This window comes from Cygnus atratus, chromosome 7 (genome assembly GCF_013377495.2).
Source record: "Cygnus atratus isolate AKBS03 ecotype Queensland, Australia chromosome 7, CAtr_DNAZoo_HiC_assembly, whole genome shotgun sequence".
NCBI lineage: Eukaryota > Metazoa > Chordata > Aves > Anseriformes > Anatidae > Cygnus > Cygnus atratus.
Window position 1 is genome coordinate 16,235,762 of NC_066368.1, and position 17,816 is coordinate 16,253,577.

At 38.0% G+C, this 17,816-nt stretch overlaps 1 protein-coding gene across 1 annotated transcript in view; it reads left to right on the forward strand.

The window, feature by feature from the left end:
• Window positions 1–17,816, forward strand: part of BLNK (B cell linker) — a 96,389-nt gene that overhangs the window by 11,792 nt on the left and 66,781 nt on the right. The window contains 1 exon segment of the mRNA XM_035540882.2: window positions 17,554–17,600. Coding sequence (XP_035396775.1) covers window positions 17,554–17,600 — 47 coding nt within the window.

A 17,816-nucleotide genomic window follows, 5' to 3' on the forward strand; every position in this document is an offset into this window, starting at 1 on the left:
GAGAATGATGTGAAGTGTTTGTCTGCTTTCCAGTCTTTATGAGCTGGCACACAACAATCCAAGTTTTAAATGTCAAATTATTCATAATTGCATTAAATAGGGATTAAAGGAATATATTTTGAAGCAGAGTTCTTTGTTCTTAAAGTTTACTGATAATTTTAAAGATTATTAAATATCCTTCAAGTTTTGTGGATGAGAAGTTATGGAAATTTTTAAGCTATTTTGTCATAGTTTCCAACATTGACTTTATAAGCCCTGAGCTTTAAAACAGAAGAACTCCAGTCTCAATTTTTCCAGTTTTGAACTTCCTCCTGTTTCTGCTTTGTACAAATATCCCAGTTATATAAATGAAACCCTTCAGAGGGCATTTTAGGAAATTGTCTTTAAAGACAATTTGTGACTTGAAGAATCTTCATCTTGAGTGCTTTTGTACTCCTTCCTTCCTGAAAACTGGGAGCTTTTACAGTGCATGCAAGCTGGAACTTTATAACACTAATGTCTGAAATCATTAGTCATTTTTAAATATCTGGCCAAAAACTATAATCATTCTCCCATTGTTAAATACCAGCTGCTAAGCATTTCAGAAATCTTCTGCTAGAGTCCCTAGAAATGTCACAATTTAGTTCCTCCTCTACTTTCCTATTAACAGCTTACTATACAAGGCTACAAATTCTTAATTCCCTACTCTTTATTTCATGCTCGAAGAAGCAGATGAACATGGGAACCCAATACTTAAATGACAAAGCCCTTTTTTCTTTATCTTCTGTACAAGGTTCTGATCTTGAAAAAATATCAGCGGGCAAACGTACAACGTAAGTTACATAAAGATTATTTAATGAATTAATTAAATTAGATTTTCAGTGAGCAAATTCCACAGAGTCAGGAAATTAAGTCAAGCAGAGAAGACAACAGGTCTTCTGTCAATACATACTTTTCTTATTAACAGTACTTAAGTACATGGTTATACAGATTTTTCATTATGTATTGATGCTACATCTTTAGCAATGCACAATTACTGAACAAGGCAGTTATGTCTAGTTTTGTGCCCATTTACATGAACGTCACTCAGGACGCAGCAGTTGGAAAGCATTAGCTGATTGTGGCTAACAGAAACACCTGAAGAAGTTGCACTTTATGCTTCTCTACTAAGAAGAAATGTGAAGCACTCAGTTTCCCAAAGATACAGATTTAGATAAGACCAGTTATAGAATGGGTACTCTAGGTTTCTGGCAGAGAGTGGTAGAAAATAAAGCTCAGGAATGAAGGTTTTGCAGGAAAACTTGGCATTTAGAAGTTAAAAGACAGGTTTTTACAGAATGAGAAAAACCTGAACTAACTTGCAGTAGCATTCCCTTTGGTAAATATTGTTTCCTATCAACCCAAAATGAGTGAAAGATAAAAGAATTAAAAAAACACTGTCGCTCATACAGTACATCCACAGTAGCTAGATGTAAAAGCCTTTTTTTTTTTTTTTTTTTAAAAAATCAACACCACAACCTATTCTGGTTCTGTGAAAGGGCGTGTTACATCAAAAACTGCAGGAGCAACAGAACTGAAAGCAAGATGAAAGTAAGTCTGTAGGTCACCAAGGTGTCCACAGGAAGGAAAAGCCTAAGCCCAATTGATTTTGCTGCTCTTATATCTGTACGAAATCTCCCATATGTCTTTAATAGAGTTATGGAAACTGTAAAGAGCTTACGTTCATTTTTTGTCCAAATTCTTTTGATAAAAAATCCCCAAGAAAGTGTTAATAAATTGGAAAATTTACTCTTTCAACATAATTTCATAATGACTAGAGAGCTTTCCTAGGTAGTAGTACTTTAAGAATAAAAAGAAACATTGAATATCTAGTAATCATGCAATTAAAAACAGCAGTGAATACATTAGGTTATACACATATGGACTTCATTGACCAGACTAAACTCATAACTCTGTGGGTCTTTAGCAGCATAAAAGTGAGAAGAAATTGAGCAATAGTCAAAGTAGAAGCAACCTCAATCTAATCTAATTAAACCAGGAGATCCCTAGGCACTTGCACTGATTTAGCTTTAACTGTCTTGTTGGAATGGGGGACCACAGTGTTCTTAGACCAGATGAAATTTCTAAATGTTCCTGGGAAAATACTTCCTTCTGTAGCAAAGACTAAAACCAGCATGCAAAGGCCCCAAATATTGCCACGCTACTTGGGCTGATGGGGGATACTCATGCCAAAGTGACGTAAAGAATTTCCAAAAAGATACATTTTGAGCTCCTATTCCTCCTGAATCACAGCAGAACTAATGAAAGATCTGGCTATAAGGAACTGAAGAGGAAAAAAAAAAAAAAAAGAAAGAAAAAAAGAGAAAAAAGCAACTTTAATTTCCCAGAAGACAGAAGAGTAGAGAAAAGTATATTTCAGTTGAAATACCTTCCAAATCTGTCTGGATACTGTCTGCTGCGACAAATTTACTAATGTGAAGTGAGACAAAACTAGAGACAAAAGTACATTTATTCCCAACTAGACATTCATGGGGTTATGACAGGAGAAGGATTATGCTAGCACCGTTCTGCTGGTAAATTTCTCACGCACAAGCTTGTAGCCTAGGAGCTAGATGTATCCCATAATAACCTGAGCACATTTTGTTAATGCTGACTGGGCTTTTATGGCTGCATTAAAGGACCTAACACAGCTAAAATGAAAAACCAAGAAGTCTGCAATGCAAATTTATAGAAACAAGAAATAGACAAAGACCAAGCTGCCAAGTTTTCCGTTATTAGAATGAAACCATCCTGTTTTCTTTTACACGATGCCCTCTGCTCTGAGTAACTATGATGTTAGGAAGAAGAAAAAAATACTGTAGATTGCTACAAATATAGTAACCAATATTTTTTGATATAATACTGTCTTTAATTTAAAATCATCAGGAAGAGATGTCTTGCACAGCCTGTCAGTTACCAACATACTGTTACAAACAACAGAAGCTTGAAGCTATTCCTAGAATGGCTCAGGGGACACTTTAAATATTTATCAGTCTTTCCATATCTAACAACTCACGGAATTTGCCAACATCAAATAAACACACTAATACAATTGCAAAGGCCTTTCACTAGTGTCTTTTCCCTGTGCCGATTCTGTGCATAAACACAGACTTTAGTATTAGGGAATCTGACCTGAAGTTCTGTTTGCATTGTTGAAAAACCGTATCACATGCTTGTGCTCAGAAAGATGTGCTGGAAAGAATTAGAATTCCCTCAGTACCCACAAAACTGATGCTTAGAGGAATAAGAATTTCAATCATTTCATTTATTTTAGGCCTCTGGAATACTGAAGAGTAAAATCTTTGCAAAATTCTTATTATTGTGACAAATGCAGAAACAGTTTCTGCTTGTAGGGTATCTTGGTTGCCTATAGGTACTATTGCATGCAGTATTTGAATTTGTACTAAAAAAAATTAAATATAGGCACAAAATTCTAACTGAAGATATTTTAAACTGTTAGTAAGTATCCATGAAGCTTCCTGCAGAATGCTCTTGTTTCTGTGCTTTTCTTCCTATTTCCTTCACAGTTCCTGTGTGGTTGGGCTTTTTGGCTTATCAGTGCAACTATTTTGTCCCTTGAATGCAATCTACATTTTTAAAAGGTGTCATTGTCTGTGGCCATTGCAACATAGCTCTTGAAAAGTGTAAGATTGATAGCTGTTAAAAGTACTCAGAGCCTCGTAAAAGCCCTGGGTTTATTTCTCATGGCATGGCCATAATAAAGGAATAGGTACTTGACTTTCCATTACACTTACTTAAAAGTCCTGGCATACTAAACATCAGCGTAATATAAACAGCCAATGTGCTTAACCACCTGAATGTATGAGAAGATAGTGATAACTAACTATACCGATTGTTTTTTTTTAAAAAATACACATTAGATTACAATTGCATATTTGATATTTTTAGCAGAAAACTTACTTCACTCATTCAGTACTACCCAAGGAATATTGTTGACATTTGTCCTAAACACCTAGTTTCCTATGAAGGGGGAAAAAGCAACACTTGACTTGTGCATTGCATTGTCTGACTAGTATATAAAAAGCAGATTAGGGAAGTGTCTACATGTGTCAGCATTATATTGTGAGTGGAGGAGGCTATTCACTGCTTTTCAAAATAAATAAATAGAAATAAAAAACCCAGCCACTTACTTCAATGCTTTTGACTCAGGTGGTACACAGAGTATTTGAAAAACATCTGTGGAAACAACATTGAATTTCAAAGAGGCAACAGGAAGAAAAGCAAATAAAATCTGCAAGCTTGAGTGTATCATTCCCAAAGCCTTGGGTCATACTTGGTGGTAGCACATACACTTCCCCCGCTGAAAGTCCTATACCAACAAACTTTCAGTCTTCTTTAAACCTGTGCCATGCGTTATTTATGGTGTTATCACTTCTTCCTTTTCCCTGTCCAGTCAGGTATCCTTGAACTTTAGAGTGTAGTGTTACGTTTTCTGTTGGGTCTTGAAAGGTTTTTGTGACTACACTCATGAATAAATTCAGCAACACAGGAAACTGAGAACCGCAGCAATTAGGTCACTGAATGCTTTCAATGTTTTCCTATAGTCTTCGTCATAATCCAAAGCACCACAGTGATTCCAGATGGGAAAGATATCTATTTAGGCAGCACAGATAAAATGGATATGAGCTGGCATTTACAGACAATAGCTGGATTTCCACAACTTAGTGTGGAATAGGTCAGGAATTTCTTAAATATGATTTCGCGCCTTTGTTGAGCCTCAATCTGAAGTAGCCCATGTTCACATAATATTGTATATGAATTTTAATCAGCTAAAGCCAAATAGAGACACTTTTGTCAAGCTCGGTGGTGTCCAAATCCATAGACACTCCTCAAGAGTGCAATCATTAATCAGGTGGTCAGCAACTATCCCAACACTCATCACATGCGCACCTGAACATGCTCACATACACATATGAAGGAGATGTTTTTATCCAACAATGTTTTTTCTTCTTCTTGTGGACCTTTGAGAAAGGGCTGGATTCACATTCATATGAGAGTAAAGTTTTTAATACAGTGGCGGATTAACTTGTATATATGCACGATTTGTCAGCATTTGATTTGTAATTAGTAGACTCATATCAAGACTCAGATTTGTGTTCTTTTCCCATTTTAAACATATATGTGCCCAGTCATTAGGTTGACTACTATATAATAGATGATCACTGTCCATTATTGACTTTCAAGTTTCATAAATCCATCAGATCATTCAGAACACAGCATATGGTTTTTATGAGAGCTCCATCTTTATCCAATTTCTAGTTTGGTTTTGCGTGTAAACAATAGTACATGATAGTCTCTCTGCAGTATGAATCGGCCTAAAATTGCTTAAAATTTTTAATTGGCACATAAGCAAGAATGCAAATACTCACTGTAAGATAAATTTCTGTATTAGTCAACAGTAGGGGGGTGAGAAGAGGAGAGAATAGTCAACCAACTGTGACGTTCTTACAAAGCAATTACTCCTACACACAAGCAAACTTGTATTGGGAGACTAATTTAAAATGAACATATAACTAGTCTCTTTTGTCCTAACATAAATATCATCACTAGTTTTCAGATACTATCTGAATGACAGAATATAGAACTTGTTGCAAATCCATGTATTGTATTCCTGGAATGAGCTTACTTTTGAAGCTATGTGAATCTTCAGAAACCATGAGGATGTGAAAGGACATTTGCATGTACAGCTTTGACCTCTTCTCTTGCTCTTTGCCCATTAATGCATCTCAGCTGTTTTGTCTTTTTAACATTCCAAAACTTGCAGCGGCTTTCAAAGCTCAACTTTTCTCAAAGAAAACATGCTTATTTTCCCTTCCACTCCCACATCATACTCTGTACAAGCTTGATAATACATTTAAAGGTACACTGCTCCAAATGGTCAGATAGAAATGGTTCAGTACCTGACTGAAACTTAAACAATAACGTTTCATGAACTGAAACCCTATTCGGCTCTTCTATATATGTGTTTCCTACAAGTATTTGATCTTGATTATCAACAGCCTGTTGGGTCATTGCCTTGATAACAATTTTTACATGTTTTACATTAACGTCCTAGCATTTCTTTCACTGCAAGAAATGTAGCTGGTAAATACTATCCTATTGGCTAGCTGGCAGAATTACAAAATTTAAGAAGTTGGTAGGAATAGTGTGTTTTTTTTCCTTCTTTAAAAGAGATTCGTGTATGTTTATATACAGTGGAACAGTAATTTCAATGATTTTTGTCATCATTTTTATAATCCACTTTTCATCACCTTGTCCACAAATAACTACGGTCACTTCAAGAAAGAGATGGAAGTCTTCTTCATGTTCGTTTCCAAACATGATCTAATATTATAAAATTAACGCAGAACATGCTAAGAGTAGAATTACATAATTTGTATACTTAAAATCTTTGAGAAATTCAGATGTGGATATGGCCTTCATTGACTGACATCAAGCAAAGAGAAAAGACCAATATTTACATTTTTGAAGATTCATAATGTTGAGAGGGAAGAGGATGAGGTATATATTGGCTGCCCCAGGACCTTGAGTAAGTATGCAGACCAAGCACGAAATCCAAGTAAATAAAAATACGTATAAAGGTCAAGCAGCAATATGGAAGTAGAGAAGAGACAGATACTATATTGTTTATGTACTGATAATCTGCAGATAATCATATGTACACAAACATCAGGAACTTTGTTTAACCTAATATGAGTCCCGTATCCAAATCTAGATCTCCTTTTTCCTAATGAAATATGACTAATAGTTTAGCATGTACTAGATAGATATATATCACTGACAAATGGGTCATTAGACAGTTAAATCTCTACCTAAGAACAAAAAAAACGAGGAACTTTCAAAGCACCTTTTCCTTTGCTTCTTTCTAGCTGGCATTATCTGATTAGCTCATGATATCAAAAAAAAAAACTCAAATTGGGTTACTCTTCACCTTTGTAGCTGTCCCCACAACAATCTATCATCCAGAAGCATCATTAGCATCAGACATGTTGCATTGACAGAAGACATTACTTATTGCATCGGACCAGAAAAGATTTTAATTAAACCACATGAGTACACTAACAAGTATAACAGCATTCCAGAAAGGCAGCAGGGATATGAGGCACGGGGGAGCGTTATATTTCTAACCTGTCTTTCAAATTTCCACACTGGGAAAAATAAAGGGGATGTTTACATCAAATGTCCTTAACCACTTTGTAGCCAAGCACTCCCCAAGAACATTTCCAAAGCTCATATGTAAACATAGGTTAATATCACATTACTCATCCTTAGCTTTGCCCCTTCAAGAGGTGGTTCTCACCAGTTGGAGCTGCCCGGTCCATAACCCACTAAGCAGCAGCACTCAGCACAGCATCACAAAGAAGGACAGGGGAGGCTGCTCCATGCTGGCCATGTGCTCCAACAAGCACCCACCCCACATTAGAAGTCTTCATCCACACCCCCCATGCTGCACACCAAAACAGATGAGGTTCACACTTTGACTGAAGACAGCTACTGACAGACACCTATGCATGACTTTTTCCAGTGGCAGAAATAGCTTTTTCTGTCTGAGCCAGTGCCACAGGCTGCAAGTAGTATTGACAGCTGGTCTCTTCAACACGAACTAGTCATGAAGGCTGAGCTCTTCTAGCAGCCTAGGTCTAGTACACCTAGTTTTACATACTAGGAACAGAACTTCAGTATACCAAAGTCTTGATAATACTGCTGCTTACCTACATTACCACTGTTGAATACAGTGTTCCTTCCTTCTCATACTTGCAATGAACTGCCAGGACCTTAAAGTCTATCTTTTCAGTTATTTCATCTGCTATTGAAATGCAGCAACCAAGGACTTGCTGATAGACTTGGTGATTACCCACTTTAGCTATTCTGCTTTCTGTGGCTGGGGCAACATGACTGAAGCAAATTAAATGTCCTTTTTCAAGATGCCTACAGGTATACATACGCATTTTTTTGTGACTGTACAAATTAAAGACCATCTATACCAGATATCTATAGCTACTGTGATTACTTAAATGAAGCCAGACACATACAGTCACTGTTCAGATTCTGATTCAGCAAGGGCATTTATTCTTATCATTAAGATTTACCAATACTAGTTCCCTTGAAGAAACTTGATGTGCTTACGATTACGCACATGATATTTCTTAATCTGTCAAGACTAGTCTCATTCATAGGTTTTGCTTTGAAGGTTGCTGTTGCTGTTTTAAGGTCGCTGACCTCTTCTGCAATAGCGTTTGGTCTGAGAGGTGAAATGATTCTCACACTTTCTGTACAGTCATTTTAGGCTCAGCTATTTCCCAGCACTTCTTGTTATAACTATTATTTCTGTCCAGATGCAAGGAAGTGGAAGGCAGCTGATTTTGCAGGCGGTGTCAGCAGGGAGCACTTCTGCACAGTTCCCAGGCCCTTGGCCAGCAGGGGCAAGCTGAAGGCCCAAAGCCCCCTACTTTCTGAGATCCTCTAGGTTGATCCCATTGCCTCCAATAGCCCCAGAGACCTGTAAAGTCTCTGTAGTCAGTTATTTGTCCTGTATAGCAGCATTTAAGTAGGATTATGACTTAACTTTCCCTAGTAACAAGGGTCCTTGCCAGTCTCACCTACCAGTGACCGGAGAATTGATCTCTGCTGTGCTATTTCCTGTTGTCATTTTCAGACTCCCTCGTGAGAGCATGATGGAAACTCTTAGTACTTTGAAAAGAGAGAACTCATTTTTCAACGCTGCGCACAAAGCATCTTCCACTGAGACAGCCTCTGCCACCATGTCAAGACAATATCCCTTTAAGTCAATATTCAAATATTGAGAATGCCACCACCACAACCATTTTAGCTTTTCTTCCTCAGTAAGCAAATTAGATTAATTGAAGGCACAGTTTCATAATGAGTTAAAGGGGCAGTGCTTCCCCATCCACCTTTCCTGTGTGTTTCCTCCCCCCACACACACATATACATGCACACCTTTGCTAACAGTGGCTCTCACTTGACTGCAATGGAGGTTTTATCCAGATGTCTGATCTGGATAAATCAAGTGTGTGTGTTTGTTTTTTTTCCCTGAAGGACGACTTTTTTTTTGTAGGGTTACTTTATGTCACTACATAACTGCTAGTGACAGCATGAAGAGGGTAGAGGAAGCACAGTTTCCAGAGAAGTTCCCCAGGAGGTTTATAGTAACCAAAGACCCAGCCTCAGCATCCAATTTCACAGAAACTCAGATGAAGATGCCAGCTGCCAGGGATGGGCCTTCCCACTATCATTTCTTCTTTTCCCCTCACCTCTCTTCCTAGACAGAAGCTTTCAAAGGAATTCCCTTGGTTAAGTTGCAGCTGGTTCAAGTCACAAAAGGGTCAGAGAAGCACCAGAGTCAGCACAGGAAGGGAGACATCCGACATACCTCCAAGCCAGAAGTTGAGGGAGAAAGGAGTGAGCAGGAGTGGGCCTTCCGGCAGCCACAAACCACCAAGATGTTCAGCTACCTCACAGAGCTTCCCTCTCCCTGCTTGCCAGCAGCTTGTTAACATCAGGGAATGAGCACCAAAAGGGCTCCACATCAGCTGTGTTTGATAAAACACCTCCCCAAGAGTGAAATATGAGGTAATTAAAAAACAAAACACACCTTGTTCAGGTTATCCAGGGGAGAGAGACTCTGTCAGAGGCAAGGACATTCCCAGAAGAGCTACCACAGTCTCACCTCAGCAGAAGACTGGTAGACCAGCCATGACAGAAAAGTTTGCTCACTTAAGGAAACATCAGGTAGCAAAAGCAGACTGTTTAAGCATGAAAAGATGACATAGAAGGAAACTGTACTTAACCACTTGGTCAAGGTAGAGCCTTGTTTTCACAACAGCCACAGTTGTGCAAAAGGACACCACTTAAATCAAATGTGTGCAGTTAGTGAAAAGGGACTCAGGCAGCTGCAGGCAGCAGCCGGCTTCAGATGTGGTTTAGCCCTCTTCAAGGGCAAGATTATTAAAAGTGTAAATCCTTTAAAATGTCACTACTAAAGTGGGTCCAAAACTAGTCAACAGCTTAGTGTATTCCCATCATGCATGGAGTCATGGTCAGTTCCTAAAGTGCCAGTTCTGCTTCCAGCAGAACCCTATGCTGAGGACATTTCTACAGTGCATCCTGCTTCTTGGAGATCTTGGGTCACTGGCATTTTGTCTACCGATTAAAACATTTTCCAGCCCATTAATTCTTAGAGCTGGCAGAAAAATGGAACTTCCACCATTTCAATATTTCCCTTTGTTATGAATCAGAATGAGTAGTTGCAGATCTCCCATAAAGGTAAAATAAAATCCTTTGGAACTACTGAAGCAGTAGCATTGACAAGCTTCATTTGAGATTTTCACCTTATATTAAAAACATTAAAATAAACTGATTCAACTCTAGCAATTTTTTTCTGCATTCTTAATCATTGATGAAGTGATGGGAGTCCTGCAAAACAATCTATTTTAATTGATGCAGTATTTTTAAAGGTAACTGGTTCTGCTAGAAGACCTTCTGCTGGCTCTTCCAAATTCTGTTTTTATACACAAAATCAGACTTCCTAATCTTGCAGTCCACATCAGCAGCAGGCTCTGCTGGGTTTTGCTGAGGCTGAAATTCTAGTGGTCATAAGAGTTTATGTGGGGACTTGTTTCCTTTTTCAAACACTAGAACCCAGTTTAGTTCGCTTAAGCATTTAGCAATGTATTAATATATAGATATGGGAAGTGGTTTTATTTTCTGTATTCCAGTAAGTGTCTTTTCAATAAGGACATGCAAATATAGAGCTAAGTCCACTGAGTATCACTGTTAGTGAGGAAGACAGTACCATTTGTTTTTATTTTTGTTAAAGAATTTTGGAATCCTGTCATCTCTCTCAGGTCAGCATAAGACTAATGGGGACACCTATGTACTAGGAAAAACAACAAACTCTCCAGTCTCACACGCTATGAAGTTTTATGTTGCAGATCAAGTTTTATCTGTTTCAAACCAAGGCTATTTCTGCAGCCAGCTTTCAGGGAGGGGACTATTCGTTCAGCATGTGAGACTGGCTATGACACATTCAAAAAAGTCTTGGATATCCAAGCATGAGTTAGCACATTCTGGGGTATAGAATGGTATGGAAACCCTAGGTTATAAGCAAATAAATTGTACAAACAACCACTCATAGCATGTAAGAGAACAAAGGATCTACTAGTTTAATCTTTCACTGGAGCTCTTTCAAAGTAAAAATGTTTAACCTTAAATGTACACATTGTAGGTACTCTTGCAGAAGTTATTTCTCTCAAAGTAATCTACACCACACGGACTCACGGAGGCATTATTGCAAAATATAGAGGTGGCTACTATAAAATCTTAGAAATATCATGAATATCAACAACTCTGGTGCTACTAGCATGACCTATCCTCATACTTTCACTGCACTGGAAGAGTGTCAGTGTCTGAGCAGTAGGGAGAAGCTCAGAGAGTGCAGACAAAGCCAGTGCAACTCTGCACACAGCAACTGGCTTCTGTCACACACAGACCTGAAAGGTCAGAAGTGTATCAGCACTGTTAAGCACCTGTGCTGGATTATCCATGTCGGGATAGATAAGAGCACATCACTCAGCTCTGGCCAGTGTGATTTAACTAATCTTATCCTTACAGAGCAGCTCTGTGACCAACAGGACTGCTGATCATCTCTGCTTTCACATTAAAACAGTAGGCTCGCCTCTCTGAAATGACAACAGTTGTTTTTCATACCACTTCTATAACTGTGACTTCAGCTTCATTGCAGAACATCAATATTTGTGTTCAACAAATGTGATTCACTGTGTTTTGAAAGTAATAGAGATGAAATGATGGAGGTAGCGTACATAGCTCAGTGCAGTTTCAAATGAACCATGGTCTGTTTCGCTAGAATTATGCTACCAATGGTTTTTAACCTCCAAGTTACTTATGAATGCCATTATGAACTGGGAATAGTGCAAAATACAGATTTACAACCAAAAGTTGTTACTATTTTAATAATTCTTGCTACAAACTGTCAATCCTGGAAAAATAAACCACTCTTATTTTTTCTTATTTTTGCCCATTTCTAATTACGCTTCCACTGAAGCACATTTCCTTTCCTTCTTCCTTCAGATTTGTGTCCATCTCCACCTAGACTTCTCTTCCTGATCACTTTCATTTCATTTGGGAGACAGACTCGAATCATGCTTTTAGATTTTTCTATGTTCAGTTTAGAATCCTTCCCTTGACTATGGGGATGGCACCCCACACACAATTTAAAGCACTTAATATTTCATTTTTGCATCATTTTGCTATTTTTTTTCTGTGTATTAGTCATTTTTCCATTATATATACACACACACACACACACACACACACACAATAGCACTAGAGGAAAAGCTAAGTTAAAGCTACATTGGGGTAGGTATCATACAGAGTTTTAGCAAGAGTTTTTCTTCAGAGACACTAAAATTTGAATGAAGAGCTCGACAAAATATAGAAGATGATATAAAATAACAATTGAGTAACATTATGAATGAGAAATGAAGTTATCAACTATGGCTCAGAAAAACACTTAAGCACAGACTTCATACATAAGGGAACTGTTTATCAGGATGACAATGCTTCTTTAGCAGTAGTCTCTACAATCAAGAAGATGGACAGACACCACCATCTCACTTCACTTAAGATATTACTAGAAGGCACGAGATTTTGTTCAAAAGCCTCCATAACACCAACAAATAGCACTTGAAGTAGGCTAGAGGAGTACATACTGAAATTGCAGTTTCCTGAAACATAGCTACAACTTGTTAATCTGCTTTGCAAACTGGTGTTGCTATAAAGCTCATTTGCTGCCACTAGATGTCAGTTTTACACACTTCAAAATGTATACTTTTCAAATAGTCTTTCTACTATGGTCACAATAGAAACATTTATTTACTATGCCATTCTTTCTGGACAGAGATTAAGTATTCCACACCTTACATACTGTATGGGGACTGTTAGACTGGATGATCTTGGAGGTCTTTTCCAGCCTTAACGACTCTATGATTTTCTCTTCTGCTCTTTTCCCTGCATTTCAGTTTTACTCAATCTAACAAAAGGAAAAAAAAAAAACAAAATATTTCCACTATACATTTGTCCAATTTGCTCTGAGACAGACTGACAGTCAGTTTGTGTTTCTAGAGGACAGTACTGAAATCTTATTCCATAAGGACATTTTTACTAAGAAATGCAGGGTATTCTCTGGCCACTTACAGATCATCTTCTATGTCAGTTAATAGGCGATATCATTAGCCTGCCTTATTACAATTCTATGACATTTCAGATTTCGGCTTGCATTGACTGCCTGAATGCAGATCGTTTATATTTATACTCCAAATTTCTGTCTCTTGTAAGTGGAGAAAAACGTAGCTGTTCAACAGACTTCTCCCAATGCTGGCTTCTGGAAGGTCGTGTTCTACTGAACAAATTCTATAAACAAGTCTTAACATAAAGAAGCTCATCATACTGAATACAAAGCCTTTATAAAATATTATGCATTTATTTTGCCATAACAGCATCAAATAGCTTTACAGCAAATAAATCTGGGCCTTTACTCACTCCCTTCCCACCCACTCCCCTCCCCCAATCAAGAAAATTAGGAGGAAATCATTATACCATATCATGTTCCAATATATGAATGTATATAAATACACACACACAAATTATCTCATTTCATGGCAAAGTTCTCCAAACTGATCCATGCTCAGAACTAGCAATGTTACAGAGTGTAACTCAGCATTATGGGAAGGTAATGACAAGACTGTCACCTTACATACAGCTTCACTGCCCAGATTATTGACAGCTTATCTAGCAACACAGTATGGGTTTTGTTTTTGTTCTTTTCATAAAGTCAATGGAATCCTCTCATCCTAATTCACATCAAAAATTCAGACTCCTACTGATCCTTCAGGGCTCTCCTGGATTGTTCAAGACTTTATTTGAAACCGCAGCTGTAACCATATTACACAGGTGCTTACCTACATCCTACATGAAGGGGCTGAAAAGTAAGGAAGGGGAAAGAGATGTGCTATGAACTTCAAAATACAGCTAGAAAGACTGTATCACGCAGTCATCTACATCAACAACCTTCTTCAAAAAGATCTGTGTCCCCTACCACAATCTCTGCTAGGAACTGTGAAAGCGTGGCGAAAATCCGCCAAAGCGATAGTTGAGGCCAAATCATGTCAGGTCCTGTGACTTGACAGCCACCTTTGTGGCTGAAGCCTTCCTTTGGGAACGGAAGATATTACTATTTCCACCGACTAGAGGGAGCACATGCACCTTAGACTGTACTATGCTTGGCCCAGAAAAGCTCCCAAATGCTACCCAGTGTGTTACAACGTTTCATCACATCTGAAAGCCACATTCGCTTTACCTTCTAACCACATTTACTCCGCTTCCTCAAACAAGACTCTATTTGCATGCTGTCTGTCCCTTCCTTATCCACCTACCAGTCATCATTCCCTACACATCCCCAGTCTGCAAAGCACAGTCCCACCCAGCCATATGCACACAGGCTGGCCATTTGTGACACACATGCACAGAACTAGAGCACCACAGACATGCCAGGTCACCGTGCATACATTGCAGAGTACACATGCACGAGTCCACTTAAACTTTCCCAGTCAAAAATGCATAAGACCTACTCACGGCTTGGCAGTTCTGTATTGCACAGAATCTTTGCCTCTCTGATTTTGATGTAAGGCTTCTGCTTTCTCACTTTCTGTGTTGGCAAGCAGCTACAACAGCATAGGCTCACATCCAAGACATGCCTCTGCAAGTAAAGGAGAAAGAGACACACCTCAGACATTTGCACCATGGCAGCATTTCTCCCCTTCCACGATACTATCTGCTGAACAAAGCTGGTTGGCTTGCTTTGCAATCTGAGAGTTTTGGTTACTCTTAGCTACTGAGCTAAGTAAACTACTAAGAAAGTTGATGTCAGATGAATAAAGGAACCAATAGAAAACAATAAATCAATAGCTGGTTTGAAAATAACATAGTTTTATGTGCTTTCTAAAATACACTACAACGTGAAACTGTAATTTATTTTTTAATTGTCACTGTATTTCCTTATTGTCTGTTCTGCAATTCAAATCCCTCCAGGAAAGAAACTACTTTATCTTCTTCTTTATCACAGGTATTAATTTGCAATATACTCTATTCATACTCATATGAATCTCTAACAATGTATATCACCAGCAAGAACAGGAGCAATGAACAGTTAAAGCCTAGAAAAATTAGGTTTTTTCTTCCAGAAACTACCAGGTAATTTCATGAATGTTGAGTATGCAAGATATTTTTGTACTCTTTCCTAAGACCAGAATTTTGTGGCTAAAATGCAGTAGCACTTCCCAGTTACAATCAGTGGTATAATTTTCTGTTATAAATAAATATTGAACTTACTAAATAAGAGGACAGCTTTCAGCTAGACTCATAGATACTAGTTTCCTCAAACTGGAAGGAAGTTCATAGTTTAATACCCTTATTGAAAACTGTCACTAAGAAAAAAAATGGAACTGAACTAAAACTCTCTGTATAAAACATTCACCAGCAGAGGAAAGTTTGGGTCCGAAGTTTCATCACCCACTAAACTCAATTATCAGTTAAAAAGAAAAGTTCTTGATCTGCCTGTTCACAGAGCTCATACCCACACAGGAAGCACTACCTACAGCAGAATGCTGCTTAAGAAGCAGATTCCATTGAACGCCACCTTTGAAGGCCAAAAAGAATTGAACAAGCTTTCTTGTTATGATCACCAAGCAATTACATCTTAATACACACAAGTATCACCAAGCAATTACACCTTAATACACATAAGTAAAGGCTTAAACATTCTATTTTGCAAAGAAAAGGAAGTGAATTAATCCTTACAATACCAAAAACATACTTTCCTCCTCTTATTTAGAAGATGAAATAATATGGGCAGAAATTGACTTAATATTGCTAGTCATTGATTTGCAGAGGCAATTTGGTGGCTCATTATCAGCTGATGACACCTAAATGTGGCCGGGTTGGTCTGTATGTCAATCAGTCAGCTCAAGATAGCTTTAAATTTCCTCAGGAATGCGTTGATTTCTAGATCAGCTAGATCATCTGCTAATTACCATACACACTACATGTAGATATGCAGCTGCTTTTTGTTATGGTATAATTACAGCCTAAGTATTCAACAGAGGGGGTTCTCTAGTGTCTGAAATGGTGTATTTTCACAACAAATATAACAAAGAACTCAAAATGCAGAGATTTTCTTGAATTTAAATACAGACTGAGAAAACATGTTTTTGTTAGAACCTACATGTTCTCCTCTTGACCTCCTTGTCTCATACAGTTGTCAGTGTCTTGCTTTGCATGCTCAATACAAACTCATCTATCATGTTGATGTGATGGTGAGGGAAAAGTCAAAAGAGTTTGGAATGGAACTGATGGCTGGAGATTATTCAGAAAAAAGAGATAGAGCTGGGCTAACATCAATCAAAGTACAATGAACTCGGTATCACTGAAGTCACTGGAAAGCATCATTTTCAGGGATTCACATCCTCTGTAGCTGCACCTAGGGAGTCTCCGGAAACAACATCAACAAAAACTGATTTCCTCTTCCTGACACAAAGTATAGGAGGAGGGTTATAATTCCATCTATTAAAAGGACATGTTTACAGTTGAAATCTATGTTGAGAAAGACAATATCTTAGCATTAGTACAACGTTTCTGGACTGAAACTATGCAATTACACTCTTGGTCTGGCTAGACTAGCTTAAAAGTCCAACATAAGAAGCTCAGCTGCAAGTTGTGCACTGACGTGAACATCAGAAGTACTTCTGCTGCCTTAGTAGCACCATGCCTAGACTTACATGTGGAGGTGAGAAACATTTGGAGCTACACAAAGTACTGAAGCAATTTGGCCAAACTGTTTCCTGTATCTGAGTAAACTAACTCAGCACTAGGTTGGGTCTCTACACAGCACTGTATGTGACACACAAAAAATGCTTCTATTTTTCATCCCCAGTTTTTCATGGGTTGAAGAGTCATGCAGAAGCCTAGCACAAGAGCAGACCAAAAGGTGGGTGACTTCATAGTCTCCCAACCATTGTTAAAGTAATCTTCCAGCAGCACTGCTGTGCTAATCTGCTGATTTCAGTAACAGCCCCCAAAAAAACTCTATGGTGGAGATGGAAAGAGACTATATAAAGCGGCTTGCTTATCGCTTTTTGAATGATTCATTAACCAGCATAAGTTAATCTGCCACATGCCCAGTTAAATTCCAGTTTAACAATACAGTGTGTGCTACCTGTTTTCCAGAAACGTTACAAGGAGTGAGTAATAAAAAGTTAAGCATTAACCAAGATAAGACAACCATGTAACTACAAAACTGAAAACTATTTTTAGGTCTTTGCTCAGTTCACTTTTAAAAGTGTCCTGTAATTCACCTCATGGAGTGGTCTCAATTAAATATAACTTTATTTAAAATGCAAAATGTGTTTTTTCTCTTTTCAGAATTTATCGGATTATGAGCTGAGCCGATTCAAAATAATGCATCAGCCGTAAGTTTCTCATCTGTTTCCCCATGAAATAGCTAATGCTCCATTGTACTCTGACAATTTCTCTGCTAATAATTAAGGAAAACTGTGATTTGAAACTTGTTCATGTAAAGGACTTTAATTGATTGGGCTGGAACTTGCTCAGGATAAATATGCTGGATGGTTTACAAGAACTGTTGTCCGAATCAGCTGACAAGAAAGTCTTTTCTACAGCAGCTG